Raw genomic sequence first — 15,723 nt, forward strand, 5'->3', positions numbered from 1 at the left:
TCTCATTGTGTCATGCGGATTACTGTTAATTTATTATGCTGATCTGTTCTGTACGACATCTATTGCACGTCTGTCCGTCCTGGAAGAGGGATCCCTCCTCAGTTGCTCTTCCTGAGGTTTCTACCGTTTTTTTTCCCCGTTAAAGGGGTTTTTTTGGGGAGTTTTTCCTTATCCGCTGCGANTTTTTTTCCCCGTTAAAGGGGTTTTTTTGGGGAGTTTTTCCTTATCCGCTGCGAGGGTCATAAGGACAGAGGGATGTCGTATGCTGTAAAGCCCTGTGAGGCAAATTGTGATTTGTGATATTGGGCTTTATAAATAAAATTGATTGATTGAATTGATCATAGTATAGCATGTTTTCAAAAATCTTGAAAAAATGACATAGTATAGCATGTTGTCCAAAGTCTTGAAAAAACGTCATAATATAGCATGTCGTTCAAAATCTTGAAAAAAAGTCATAGTATAGCATGTNTGTGAGGCAAATTGTGATTTGTGATATTGGGCTTTATAAATAAAATTGATTGATTGAATTGATCATAGTATAGCATGTTTTCAAAAATCTTGAAAAAATGACATAGTATAGCATGTTGTCCAAAGTCTTGAAAAAACGTCATAATATAGCATGTCGTTCAAAATCTTGAAAAAAAGTCATAGTATAGCATGTCCAAAATCATGAAAAAATGTCATAGTATAGCATGTTGTCCAAAATCTTGAAAAAATGTCATAATATAGTATGTGGTGCAAAATCTTAAAAAAACGTTATAGTATAGCATGTTGTCAAAAATCTTGAAAAAATGACATAGCATAGCATGTTGTCCAAAGTCTGTAAAAAACGTCATAGTATAGCATGTCGTCCAAAATCTTGAAAAATGTCATACTATAGTATGACATCCAAAATCATGAAAAAATGACATAGTATAGCATGTCGTCCAAAATCTTGAAAAAAATTCATAGTATAGCATGTTGTCCAAAATCTTGAAAAAAAACGTCATAGTATGGCATGTTGTCAAAAATCTTGAAAATAAACGTCATAGTATGGCAAGTTGTCCAAAATCTTGAAAAAACGTCATAATATGGCATGTTTTCCAAAATGTTGAAAAAAGTCATAGTATAGTATGTCGTCCAAAATCTTGAAAAATGTCATCATATAGTATGTCGTCCAAAATCTTGGAAAAAAAGTCATAGTATAGTATGTCGTTCATAATCAGGAAAAAAAGTCATAGTGTAGTATGTCGTGCAAAATCTTGAAAAAACGTCATAGTATAGCATGTTGTCAAAAATCTTGTTAAAATGTCATAGTATAGCATGTCGTCCAAAATCATGAAAAAATGTCATAGTATAATATGTCGCCCAAGTCTTGAAAAAATGTCATAGTATAGCATGTCGTCCAAAGTCTTGAAAAAATGTCATAGTATAGCATGTTGTCAAAAGTCTTGAAAAAACGTCATAGTATAGCATGTTGTCCAAAATCATAAAAAAATGTCATAATATATGTCGTCCAAAGTCTTGAAAAAATGTCATAGTATAGCATGTTGTCCAAAGTCTTGAAAAAACGTCATAGTATAGCATGTTGTCCAAAATCATGAAAAAAAGTCATAGTATGGCATGTCGTCCAAAATCTTGAAAAAATGTCATAGTATAGTATATCTTGCAAAATCTTGAAAAATGTCATCGTATAGCATGTTGTCAAAAATCTTGAAAAAATGTCATAGCATAGCATGTCGTCCAAGTCTTGAAAAAACGTCATAGTATAGCATGTTGTCCAAAATCTTGAAAAATGTGACAGTATTGTATGATATCCAAACTCTTGAAAAAAAAGTCATAGTATAGCATGTCGTCCAAAATCTTGAAAAAAAGTCATAGTATAGCATGTCGTCAAAAATCTTGAAAAAAAGTCATAGTATAGTATTTCGTTCAAAATAAGGAAAAAAGTCATATGTCTTGCAAACTCTTGAAGAGACATTATAGTATAGCATGTTGTCCAACATCTTGGAAAAAAAAAAGTCATAGTATAGTATGTCGTTCATAATCATGAAAAAACATCATAATATAGTATGTCGTCCAAAATCTTGAAGAATGTCATCGCATAGTATGTCGTCCAAAATCATGTAAAACTGTCATAATATAATATGTCGTCCAAAGTCTTGAAAAAATGTCATGGTATAGCATGTCGTCCAAAATCATGAAAAAATGTCACAGTATAATATGTCGTCCAAAGTCTTGAAAAAACATCATAGTATAGCATGTCATCCAAAATCATGAAAAAAAAGCCATAGTATGGGATGTCGTCCAAAATCTTGAAAAATGTCACACTATAGTATGACATCCAAACTCTTGAAAAAAAAGTCATAGTATAGCATGTCATCCAAAATCTTGAAAAGAAGTCATTGTATAGCATGTAGTCCAAAATCTTGAAAAAAAGTCATAGTATAGCATGTTGTCCAAAATCTTGAAAAAAAGTCATAATATAGTATGTCTTGCAAAGTCTTGAAAAGACGTCATAGTGCAGCATGTTTTCCAAAATGTTGAAAAAAGTCATAGTATATTATGTCATTCAAATTCTTAAAAAAACATCATAATATAGTATGTCGTCCAAAATCTTGAAAAAACGTCATAGTATAGCATGTCGTCCAAAATCTTGAAAAAAAGTCATAGTATAGTATTTCATTCAAAATCAGGAAAAAAGTCATATGTCTTGCAAAATCTTGAAAAGACGTCACAGTATAGCATGTTGTGTAACATCTTGGAAAAAAAAAAAAAAGTCATAGTATAGTATGTCGTTCATGATCAGGAAAAAACATCATAATATAGTATGTTGTCCAAAATCTTGAAAAATGTCATCGTATAATATGTTGTCCAAAATCCTGAAAAAAAAGTCATAGTGTAGTATGTCGTGCAAAATATTGAAAAAAGGTCATAGTATAGCAAGTTGTCAAAAATCTTGAAAAAAGTCATAGTATAGTATGTCGTCCAAAATCATGAAAATATGTCATAGTATAATATGTCGTCCAAAGTCTTGAAAAAATTTCATAGTATAGCATGTCGTCCAAAATCACGAAAAAACGTCATAGTCTAGCATGTCGTCCAAAATCTTGAAAAAAAAGAGTCATAGTATAGTATGTCGTTGAAAATCAAGAAAAAAGTCATAGTACAATATGCTGTGTAAAACCTTGAAAAGCAACGTTATAATATAGTATGTCTTGCAAAATAGTGAAAAAACGTCTTCGTAGAGCATGTTGTCCAAAATGTTGAAAAAAAGTCACAGTATAGTATGTCGTCCAAAATCTTGAAAAATGTTATAGTATAGTATATCTTGCAAAATTTTGAAAAGACGTCATAGTATAGCATGTTGTCCAAAATCTTGAAAAAAAGTCATAGTATAGTATGTTGTTCAAAATCAGGAAAAAGTCATAGTATTTTATGTCGAGTAACATCTTGAAAAAACATCATAATATAGTATGTTGTCCAAAATCTTGAAAAAACATCATAGTATAGTATGTCGTCCAAACTAATGAAAAAATATCCTGTGCAAAATCTTGAAAAGGAACGTTATAATATAGTATGTCGTGCAAAATCATGACAAAATGTCATAGTATAGTATGTCTTGCAAAATCTTGAAAAATGTCATCGTATAGCATGTCGTCCAAAATCATGAAAATATGTCATAGTATAGCATGTCGTGCAAAATCTTGAAAAAATGTCATCGTATAGTATGTCCTGCAAAATCTTGAAAAAACGTCATAGTATAGCATGCCGTCAAACTGAAAAAAAAAGTCATAGGACAGCATGTCGACAAAAAATATGAAAAAACGTCATAGTATTGTATGTTATGAAAAATCTTGAAAAAACGTCACAGTATATCATGTCGTCCAAAATCACGAAAAACATCATAGCATAGTTATGTCGTTCAAAATCACAAAACAAACGTCATAGTATATCATGACGTCCAAAATCACGAAAAACATCATAGTATAGTTATGTCATCCAAAATCACGAAAAAAAAGTCATAGTATAGTATTTCAAATAAAATTGTGAAAAAACGTCATAGTGTAGCATGTCGTCCAAAATCACGAAAACATTATAGTATAGTATGTCGTCCAAAATCAGGAAAAACATCATAGTATAGTATGTTGTCCAAAATCACGAGAAAACGTATGTCGTCAAAAATCTTGAAAAAATGTCATAGTATAGTATGTTGTCCAAAATCACAAAAAACATCATAGTATAGTATGTTGTCCAAAATCACGAGAAAACGTATGTCGTCCAAAATCTTGAAAACATGTCATAGTATAGTATGTTGTGCAAAATCTTGAAAAAACATCATAGAATAGTATGTCAACAAAAATTTTGAAAAAAGTTAGAGTATAGCATGTCGTCCAAAATCACAAAAAATGTCATAGTATAGCATGTTGTGCAAAATCTTGATAAAACATAGTATAGCATGTCGTGCAAAATCTTGAAAAAATGTCATTGTATAGTATGTCCTGCAAAATCTTGAAAAAATGTCATAATATAGTCGTCCAAAATCACGACAAACGTTATAGTATAGTATGTCGTCCAAAATGAGGAAAAAAAGTCATAGTATAGTACGTCGTCAAAATTGTGAAAAAAGGTCAAAGTATAGTATGTTGTCAAAAATCTTGAAAAAATGTCATAGTATAGCATGTCGTCCAAAATCTTGAAAACATGTCATAGTATAGTATGTTGTGCAAAATCATGAAAAAATGTCATAGTATATTATGTTGTCCAAAATCACAAAAAAACATCAAAGTATAGTATGTTGTCCAAAATCACGAGAAAACGTATGTCGTCCAAAATCTTGAAAACATGTCATTGTATAGTATGTCCTGCAAAATCTTGAAAAAACATCATAGTATAGCATGTCGTCAAACTGAAAAAAAGTCATAGGACAGCATGTCGACAAAAATTGTGAAAAAACGTCATAGTATAGTATGGCGTGAAAAATCTTGAAAAATTAGAATCAGAATCAGAATCAGAAATACTTTATTGATCCCCGAGGGGAAATTATTTATGTTACAGGTGCTCCTTGCAAAACGTCATAATATAGTCGTCCAAAATCACGAAAAACATGATAATATTGTATGTCGTTCAAAATCACGAAAAAAAACGTCATAGTATAGCATGTCGTCCAAAATCATGAAAAAAGTCATAGTATAGTATTTCAAATAAAATTGTGAAAAAACGTCATAGTATATAGCATGTCGTCCAAAATCATGAAAAAACGCAATAGTGTAGTATGACGTCAAAAATTATGAAAAAATGTCATAGTATAGCATGTCGTCCAAATTCACGAAAAACATCATAGCATAGTATGTCGTCCAAAATCAGGAAAAAAAAGTCATAGTATAGTATGTCGTCCAAAATCACGAGAAAACCTATGTCGTCCAAAATCTTGAAAACATGTCATAATATAGTATGTTGTGCAAAATCTTGAAAAAATGTAATTGTATAGTATGTCATGCAAAATCTTGAAAAAATGTCATCATACAATATGTCGTGCAAAATCATGAAAAAACGTCATAGTATAGTATGTCATGCAAAATCTTGAAAAAAACGTCATAGTATAGTATGTCATCCAAAATCTTGAAAAAATGTCATCGTTTTGTTATTTCATGCAAAATCTTGAAAAAAATGTCATCGTATAGTATGTCATGGAAAATCTTGAAAAAATGTCATCGTATAGTGTGTCATGCAAAATCTTGAAAAAACGTCATAGTATAGTATGTCATCCAAAATCTTGAAAAAAATGTCATCGTATAGTATGTCATCCAACATCTTGAAAAAATGTCATAGTATAGTATGTCATCCAACATCTTGAAAAAATGTCATCGTATAGTATGTCATGCAAAATCTTGAAAAAACGTCACAGTATAGTATGTTGTGCAACATCTTGAAAAAATGTCGTCCAAAATCTTGGAAAAAAAGTCATAGAATAGCATGACGTCAAAGCTGTGAAAAAAAGTCATAGTATAGCATGTCGACAGAAATTGTGAAAAAAAGTCATAGTATAGCATGTTGACAAAAATTGTGAAAAAATGTCATAGTATAGTATGTTGTGAAAAATCTTGAAAAAACATAGTATAGTATGTCATCCAACATCTTGAAAAAATGTCATCGTATAGTATGTCATGCAAAATCTTGAAAAAATGTCACAGTATAGTATGTCATCCAACATCTTGAAAAAATGCCATCGTATAGTATGTCATGCAAAATCTTGAAAAAATGTCAAAGTATAGTATGTCATGCAAAATCTTGAAAAAACGTCATAGTATAGTATGTCATCCAACATCTTGAAAAAATGTCATCATATAGTATGTCATGCAAAATCTTGAAAAAACATCATAGTATAGTATGCAAAATCTTGAAAAAACATCATAGTATAGTATGCAAAATCTTGAAAAAACGTCATAGTGTAGTATGTCATCAAAAATTGTGAAAAAATGTCATGGTGTAGTATTTGAAAAAAAGGAGCATGTCAAAGAATGAGTGTAGTATGCTAAAAAGAGGCTAAAAGGCTCGTTCAAGCTCACCTCCTCCTCACCTGGACAGTGGACGAGATCAGGCGGCTGCAGCAGGAGGCAGTGACAAAAAGCTGCGGTGAAGTCCAACAGTTTCCAGCAACACTTAGTCCATACAGGAAGTCACAGAAACACTCACATCACACTGACCACCAGTCTGTGTGATGTTAAAGACTTAAATAACATGTTTTCTGTTACAGAATAAACCTTCAAATCAGACAAATCAAATTTAAATCTCTGAAATTCAACAGAAATTAAAAGTTTATCTAAAACGTCATCTTGTTGAGTCAGCATCTAAACCAATCAGCTGTTAGATCAAGTGAGAGCCAGGAGGTGCAGTCGGTGGAGAGCAGCAGCAGCGCCTGGCTCTAAAAACTGCAGTCACCTCACTCTCGCCATTTTATCGCCGTCCACTTTTGTAATACGTCAGAGCAAGTCGGAATGAAGTCGGACACAAAACTAACCGGCATGCATTGTGCGCCAATCTGAGCCTACTGTCTTTTGATATAGCATACCATAAAGTATTTTGTATATTTACATATTTCTGACTTAATATATATTTTTAACACGATGCTGTGATTTCTTTTTTGTCAAAGTAATTTGGTGTGACAGATGTTAAATTTTGAACATAAACATTTTTTTTCTTTTCTCTTCTTATATGTAAGCTTTCGGGAGGGGGTGGGTTGAGAAGGGTTTTTGTTTTTGTTTTGTTTTTTGTGTTAAAAAACTACAAAACTGTAAGGATTAATTGTTCCTCGACTTCATTGTGGCATTGTTGTGATGTGCAAATCCTCAATAAAAATTTAAATCCATAATTTTGAACATATACTGAATTTACTTTCTTACATGACAAACTATACTGACACTTATTATTCATCTTTATTGTTATGCGACAAACTATACTGACATTTATTATTCATCTTTATTGTTATGGGACAAACTATACTGACACTTATTATTCATCTTTATTCTTATGTGACAAACTATACTGACATTTATTATTCATCTTTATTCTATGTGACCAACTATACTGACATTTATTATTCATCTTTATTCTTATGTGACAAACTATACTGACATTTATTAATCATCTTTATTCTTATGTGAAAAACTATACTGACATTTATTATTCATCTTTATTCTATGTGACAAACTATACTGACATTTTTTATTCATCTTTATTCTTACGTGACAAACTATACTGACATTTATTAATCATCTTTATTCCTATGTGAAAAACTATACTGACATTTATTATTCATCTTTATTCTTACCTGACAAACGATACTGACATTTATTATTCATCTTTATTCTTATGTGACAAACTATTTTATTTTATTTTAATGTCTACTTTAATATTTCATTTATTTCATTGTCTATTTTAGTATTTTATTTATATCTTCATCTTTATCTCTTGTTTCCATTCATGCTGTATTTCTATTTCTACTTTGCACGGAGCATTGGAACAAAAACAATTTCCCCCCGGGGATTAATAAAGTATTCTGGATCTGAATCTGAAGTATACTGACATTTATTATTCATCTTTATTCTTACATGACAGACTATACTGACATTTATTATTCATCTTTAGTCTGTGACAAACTATACTGACATTTATTATTCATCTGTAGTCTATGTGACAAACTATACCGACATTTATTATTCATCTTTATTCTATGTGACACAATATACTGACATTTATTATTCATCTGTAGTCTATGTGACAAACTATACCAACATTTATTATTCATCTTTATTCTTACGTGACAAACTATACCAACATTTATTATTCATCTTTATTCTTATGTGACAAACTATACTGACATTTATTATTCGTCTTTATTCTTACGTGACAAACTATACTGACATTTTTTATTCATCTTTTTCTTACGTGACAAACTATACTGACATTTTTTATTCATCTTTATTCTTACGTGATAAACTATAGACATTTTTTATTCATCTTTATTCTGACGTGACAAACTATACTGACATTTTTTAATCATCTTTATTCTTACGTGACAAACTACACTGACATTTTTTATTCATCTTTATTCTGTGACAAACTATACTGACATTATTCATCTTTATTCTATGTGAGAAACTATACTGACATTTTTTATTCATCTTTATTCTTACGTGATAAACTATAGACATTTATTATTCATCTTTATTCTTACATGACAAACTATACTGACATTTTTTAATCATCTTTATTCTATGTGACAAACTATACTGACATTTATTATTCATCTTTATTCTTATGTGACAAACTATACTGACATTTATTATTCATCTTTATTCTATGTGAGAAACTATACTGACATTTTTTATTCATCTTTATTCTTACGTGACAAACTATACTGACATTTTTTGTAAAATCTTTTAATGTATAGCATAATTTGAATTGTTTTTTATATAGCCTAAATTCAGGCAAATTGTGATTTGTGATATTGGGCTTTATAAATAAAATTGATAGAATTGATTGATATATTTAACATTGTTTGTTACATTTTTACAGCACACTCTGAATGTCCTTTTATGACACCATGACATATACTTGACATCTTTATGACATAATATACTCAGACACTTGTGGGGAAAATGTTTTTGACTTTTCATCATATGACTTTTTTCTAATAATGTACTTTACCATGATTTCTGACAGTAAAGAGTATGACATCTTTATGGTATACTGTACCATTAGATTTTTTTTATGTTATACCAAACCATGTCTTTTTAGTGACGTCTTTTTGGTTATGACGTTCTTTAGTTTGACATTTTTTCTAACATTTTTCTGACATACCATGAGTTTTTTTTTTTTTTTTTTTTTTGGACATTATATACCACTTTTTTTTTTTTTTTTTTAAAATGGCATTTAATTTTATTTTTTACATTTTGTTTCTGACCATACCTAGACATAATTATGCATGACTACACCTGGTTGTTGATGCTTATTAAGTCTTTTTTTGTCCAACAGTTAAAAACTTGGTATTTAAAACAGAAGAAACCAGTTAAAAAACGACTGAGTTTAAAAGTTGACATGACGGACTGACAGACTGATGGACTGAAGTCACGGCGTCTTCACACGAGGTAACTCTCAGTGTGATGAGAACAAAGTTCAGACACTGATCCATGTTTGGTCACTTTTTATTGCACGATTCAACAGACGTGAGATCCTGCACAAAAGTGTTTCAGCACTGCATCAAGAAAAAAAACAAAAAAAAACAAATACAACGTCAGAGTGACTGTATGATATTTACAATAGATGCATCACTATTACCACTTATACATTATGTACACATTAGTCTCTGGTTTACTATGACAGTAGTTACAGAATTAAACGTTACACTTGAGCTCTACAGGAAGTTACAGTGCTTACAAAGACAACTGGCTGGACTACATTCACTCAACACAAGTCAAAGTTAGGAGACACACAAAGTCCAAAATACTCGTACGACACTCGTTGCACCTCTGGACGTGTGTCCCGTTCACACGCCCTGGGAAAAATCAAAACTCTAAAAAAATAAAAAAGGTGCTGTTAGAAAACAAAATGGCCTCCCGATGTGTCTGTACAACTTTAATCTGTTCTCTTAAGAGATGTTTTACAGGAAGTTAGACGAAGCACCGATGGCGGCTCTCAAAGATAAAATGGCCGCCTATTTGGAGAGATTCAGATTCCACCATCAAACATTTTTATGATGTCAGATATTAAATAAAAGAAGAAGAACTGTCTTCAGAGACTGATGACATCATCATCATCATCATCATCATCAGAGACTTGAATACGAAATCTGAAACTATGATCAGTGTCTACCGGGTGTCGAAGACAAACAGCAACAGGTTTGGTTTTGTTTTGCTCAACAAACCAACAGGAAGACGTTTCAAAGCTCCTCATATAGCGAGACCAAGTCCCTCCACTTCCTGTGTCGGCCATGACAGAATATCTTCATCAGTTAACAACATTACAGCCAAATTTTCTGATCCTGTTTGAATTGAGCCAAAAATCACGTTCGTTCATTTCAGAATAATTTTGTGAGTCAACAAAGTCGCAGTTTTTAGAAGATTCTTAAGGTCGTATAGGTGACGTCAGTGTCTGGTTCCAGAACGCGCTCACACAGGTAACGAGCGTCTTGCTTGTTGTTTTGCTTCACAGCTGAATTCAGACGAGTCTCTGGGTGAAACACGTGAGGTACTGTGGTGTTACATTTGTGCGTGGAACAGAGAAAGTTACTGAGCTGCTGCTGGTGATGATGTTTATCTTGTAAGGCTGAGTGGTTTCATACTGATCGTCATGGTAACAACACGAACCTGCGACACACTTTACTGACATTGACAAATATCATACGTGTAATTTCTGGCACAGTTCAAACAGGATCAGTAATAAAAGGAGGGACTTTGCCTCTGTACGGTGGCCACTTTGGGACATGTTAGACTGTCAGGCTCAGATCTGATTTTTAATGGTGAATATTTTAAAGGAACGTTTGTTTGTCAGTGTCTCAGCTGCTGAGATGCACACCGTTATATTCTACTGAGGGTGTGTGTTGGCCTCCAGCAGGAGGGTGGAGGACGGAGGAGTTTACCGTCCTACTGCTGACATCAGGTGACACTGACATGAGGAAGGAGCAGCGGCTGCTGGAGTTTGGTACAAAAGATTAGAGTGTGCACCGTTAAGCCACGCTAAGGTCCACTTAGTGTCCAGACATGCATGGATGGTGACATTCACTTCACACAGGCCGAGGCAGGAACTACGACTCAGCTCTCAGCGTTACGCTTTAAGTACAGCTGAGGTTTAAGGAGCGCAGCCCGAGCTCACAGACCGCCGAGAGCATTTAAGTCCTGAAATGTACTGTAGTCCTTCTCTTAACCTTCCCTGTGTTGTTTCATGTCAAGTACTGACATGACAGACTGACCACAGTGGGAATGACAGGATGCTAGCCTGCGTGCCGTTAGCCTGCGTGCCGTTAGCCTGCGTGCCATTAGCCTGCGTGCCATTAGCCTGCGTGCCATTAGCCTGTATTAAAGGACGCAGTTTGAGACTAAAAACCTCCTGAGGATTAACAGGAGACGACAATCAGTGAATTTAACATCGATAAAAAGTCAACAGAATCTGAATCATTCAAACATAAAACATTTTTGCACCTCAGATTTCAGAAGAAAAAAAACTGAATAGCATCTTAAAGGTTTCGACTCAACACGTAGAAAATCGTTCGTATTCCTTCATTTGTCTGATTTAGCGCGGAGCAGAGAGCTTGTAAGAGCTGTAACCTCCCAGTAGTGTTTGTACGTCAGTCGGCTCTCTGGTTAGTACTTCCTGTAAGCGCTCGCTCTGTGGACAGGCAGGTAGATTAACGGTTTGTGGCGCCATCGTTCAGCATCCTGATACCCAAGGAAAAAAACAAAGACGAAGAAATAAGTCGAGTCTAAAGAGTAAAACTGAGCTAAAATAAAACAACAGGATGTAAAACAAACGTCTACAGTTAACGTAACCTACGGCTACGACACACACGAGTAACAAGGCCGACCCACAGCGTCCCGCCGCTCCGTATTCCATCTGCCATATATATTCTATATATAAAAATAAAAGCTCCATTTGGCACCTGTCTGATGTCATAACTCCAGTAATCATAATTTGGTCTTTGATATACACATATATAGATACAGCTATAAAACTCTGATGTTCAAGATCATCCGTGTTGAGTGACGGGAGGGGGCGGGGCTTAGAGATTCAAGTTAGCAGGCGGTGACGCTGCTGCTCAGGTAAACTTCAGCTGGTTTCAGACAGAACCAAGGCAGCAGAAGCTTCCTGACCTGCGCCGCGCTCGCTCTGCGCTGCGCTCGCTGTGCTGCTTTGTGCTTTACCACAGATGGTTGGCCTCAGTGCAGACAAGTTAAAAAATAAACCTGAAAATCTTTAAAATAAAAATCAGAACGGTCTGAGCGGCGAGCGTGTGAGAGATCAGCGGCTTTCCCTGATGAACATGTACAGTGCTTGGATTTTGGCGGTCTTGGAGACGTTATGACGAGGGGGTTTATGTGTGTTCATGAAGCAGGTGTCAGAGTCTGGTTTGGTGTTTGGGCTCTCTGAGGGGTCAAAGGTCACTTTCAGGCCTCTGCTGCTTTCCTCTTGGAGCCTTTAGTTTTGGCCTCAGCTCCGTCTGCCTTCCTGGAGCCTTTAGGTGGACGGCCGCAGATGGCGGCAGTAGTGGCGGTGGTTGTCGTGGTGGTGGTCTCCGAGGTGACGCCCTGATCCGGGTTGTCCGTTCCCTCCAGCTCGTCGTGCTCCAGACAACACAGCTGTCCTGTGCGGGGCCAGGGACGCAGCGCCCCCTCCTGGTGAGCCTTGCAGAAGGAGTTGGGGCAGAGCTGACAGAACGCCTCAGAGTTCTTCCCGCAGACGTCACAGTGGTGCCAGGGGCAGTCCCAGCGACCTGCGGACCACACCACGCACAGTCACAGCTGATCTCGTCACAGAACACACGGTGACAGAAACTCAAACACACGACAGAGTAGAGACGTCAACTCCTGTCCTGACATCAGACAGACAGACAGAGACAGACCAAGACAGACCAAGACAGAGACAGACCAAGACAGCGACAGACAGACAGCGACAGACAGACAGACTCTGCTGTGACAGACTGTATTAAATGATCTTTTAGTATCGTCTCATATCGATCACAGACCTCTAAATCACATCGTATCAGAATCGTATCCTGGCAGACTTTGTAATATCGAACAACATCATATCTTCTTCCAAAGAATCGACATAATATCTCATCGTGATGAAGCTGGTGATTTACACCTCTCGTGTTAGACACACCCAGCTGATCACTGCTATTGTTTAAACATGTGACGAGGTCGCAGTGAGGATGTGTTGGAGCAAAGAGGACGATTCTGCAGCCAGAGCTCAAAGTCTATTCATTAACACCTACTAGCATTTAGCATTGTAGCGCTGATCAGTGTGTCATCTCATGCTGCGTCTCTATTGGTTGGTTAGTAGGCGTAGGTGTTAACAGCAGCCACACTGTCAGAGTTTTACTCATCAACAATCATCATTTCTTACCGAAGGGTCTCTTGGTGAGGTTGAGGCAGGACAGGTGATAAGCTTTGGTGCACGTCTTCTTTCCACAGATCACCAGCTGTCCTCCGTCTCCGCAGCGGAAACAGTCGTCATCAGACTTTTTCTTGCCCTCACTTTTCCTCCTCTTATATTTCCTCTTCAGTCTCTTCCCTTTGGGCTCGGCTGTTTGGCCGTTAGAGTTCTGCAGAGGAGACGATGGGATGAAGTGATTAAATCTATTCAGCTCAGCTCAGCTTATTTTTCCATCAACTCAGAATCTGTGAACACACGTCTGCTTCAGTTCATGTAACGTATGTTTTCACACGGAATCTGGAACCTTCTGTAACTATGAACACACAGCTCTGATTCTGAAGCTCACCTTCGGCCGATCACCCAGAAAGCCGCTGCAGTTTGGAGCGCCGCAGCGACAGACGGTCTTCTCGTTCCCGAGGCAGTCCAGGTTGTAATTAAAGGTAAGCTCTGTCCCTGAAATACAAAAATAAAAAAACACATTTCTTGTTGTAATTATTCTTCCAACAGGTGAAGGACACGTGCAGACGAAGCTCTGATCAGTCTCACCTGCTGGGATGTCACAGACAGCGAACAGGCCGACTCGCGTGTCACCGTTCACTGTCCACTTCTGTGTCTCACAGTTGGGCTGACAGCTGTGGTTCATGAAGCGAGAATAGTTTCCCTTCGGACCAGCGTCGATGATCCGGTCCTAAAAAACATCCAGACATTCAGAGTAAAGTCACGGCTTCATCATCTGTAGTTTGTTTCTTTATCTAACACTCTTTAACAGACGTCTTTACAGGAACCAGCTACTCAGACCTGGCGTCTGACCTGGCATCAGACCTGCAGCGGAGGCTGGATGTGTAGTATTAACTACTGTAATGTTACAGGTGTTTGTCATGTAACATTCCCAATGTAATACCTTTGTGTTTCTGTGGCTCTCAGTGGAAATGGAGCTGCTGTGGAGGAAACAGCACCCTGACACACTGCGGAGCAGAAACAAAGAAGGTCCAACGTTCTGTTCGGCACTGACCTTGTCGATGGTGAGCATGTAGAAATCAGTGATGTTGTTCTCCTGGGCGTACTTGATCCTCGCCCTGCACTCCTCCTCGTCTATCAGCTCTCCGATGTACTCGTTGACAAACTCGCCCTGATGAGACACAGACCAGAGACATCTTGATACGAGACACATCCTGAGACGATCAAGGATCACCAGTGATCTGGATGTTTTTATTACAACAGACAGCTACATGTATCGGCTACAGTGAGAGCCTACACCGTAACCTACGCCTTAGTCTGACGTGCACCTCCCCAGAAATGTAACTCCACATCACAGTGACGCAGACCTCCTGTCTGTCTCTGTAAGCTGACACCATTTCTCTCAGTGGAAACAAAGCTTTGATTTATTTTAATTTCACAGATAAACAATAAATTGTGAAGACAATAAAGCCTCCACACACTGTGTGTGATTTATCCTGGCTGAAATATGAGCAGAGGAAATCTCTGCTAGCTGCTAGGCTAATTTATACAATGTAAAATGCCATAGGCTTGTGCTAATAACGTTAGCATGTTGTATTTGTGGGGAAAATGTGTCCAGATAAAGACAAGTGTTTGTCTGTGAATGCTGCGAGTTATAGTGAAGCTGATTTGTGTGTTTACTGTGTGTTTACCGTGTGTTTACCATGTTTACCGTGTGTTTACCGTGTGTTTACCATGTTTACCGTGTGTTTACTGTGTGTTTACCATGTTTACTGTGTGTTTACTGTGTGTTTACCATGTTTACCGTGTGTTTACTGTGTGTTTACCATGTTTACTGTGTGTTTACTGTTTACTGTGTGTTTACTGTGTGTTTACCGTGTGTTTACTGTGTGTTTACCATGTTTACTGTGTGTTTACTGTTTACCGTGTGTTTACTGTGTGTTTACCATGTTTACCGTGTGTTTACTGTGTGTTTATCATGTTTACTGTGTGTTTACTGTGTGTTTACTGTGTTATATTGTGTTTACTGTGTGTTTACCATGTTTACTGTGTGTTTACTGTTTACTGTGTGTTTACTGTTTACTGTATGTTTACTGTGTTATGTGTTTACTGTGTGTTTACTGTTTACTGTGTGTT

The 15,723-nt window shown here is 36.0% G+C and overlaps 1 protein-coding gene across 6 annotated transcripts in view; it reads right to left on the minus strand.

The window, feature by feature from the left end:
• Positions 1 to 9,668: 9,668 nt before the first annotated feature.
• The window catches only part of nsd2 (nuclear receptor binding SET domain protein 2), a 25,645-nt gene continuing 19,590 nt past the window's right edge, over positions 9,669 to 15,723 (minus strand). For all 6 annotated transcript variants that reach the window (XM_050061786.1, XM_050061789.1, XM_050061790.1 and 3 more), the window contains 5 exons: positions 14,642 to 14,758; positions 14,176 to 14,317; positions 13,976 to 14,082; positions 13,600 to 13,798; positions 9,669 to 12,967 (listed from right to left, as the gene is read on the minus strand). In XM_050061786.1, the coding sequence (XP_049917743.1) occupies positions 12,642 to 12,967; positions 13,600 to 13,798; positions 13,976 to 14,082; positions 14,176 to 14,317; positions 14,642 to 14,758 (891 nt within the window). In that variant the 3' untranslated portion in view covers positions 9,669 to 12,641. The remainder of the gene's footprint in view (positions 12,968 to 13,599; positions 13,799 to 13,975; positions 14,083 to 14,175; positions 14,318 to 14,641; positions 14,759 to 15,723) is intronic.

Source organism: Epinephelus moara, chromosome 14 (genome assembly GCF_006386435.1).
Source record: "Epinephelus moara isolate mb chromosome 14, YSFRI_EMoa_1.0, whole genome shotgun sequence".
Lineage (NCBI taxonomy): Eukaryota > Metazoa > Chordata > Actinopteri > Perciformes > Serranidae > Epinephelus > Epinephelus moara.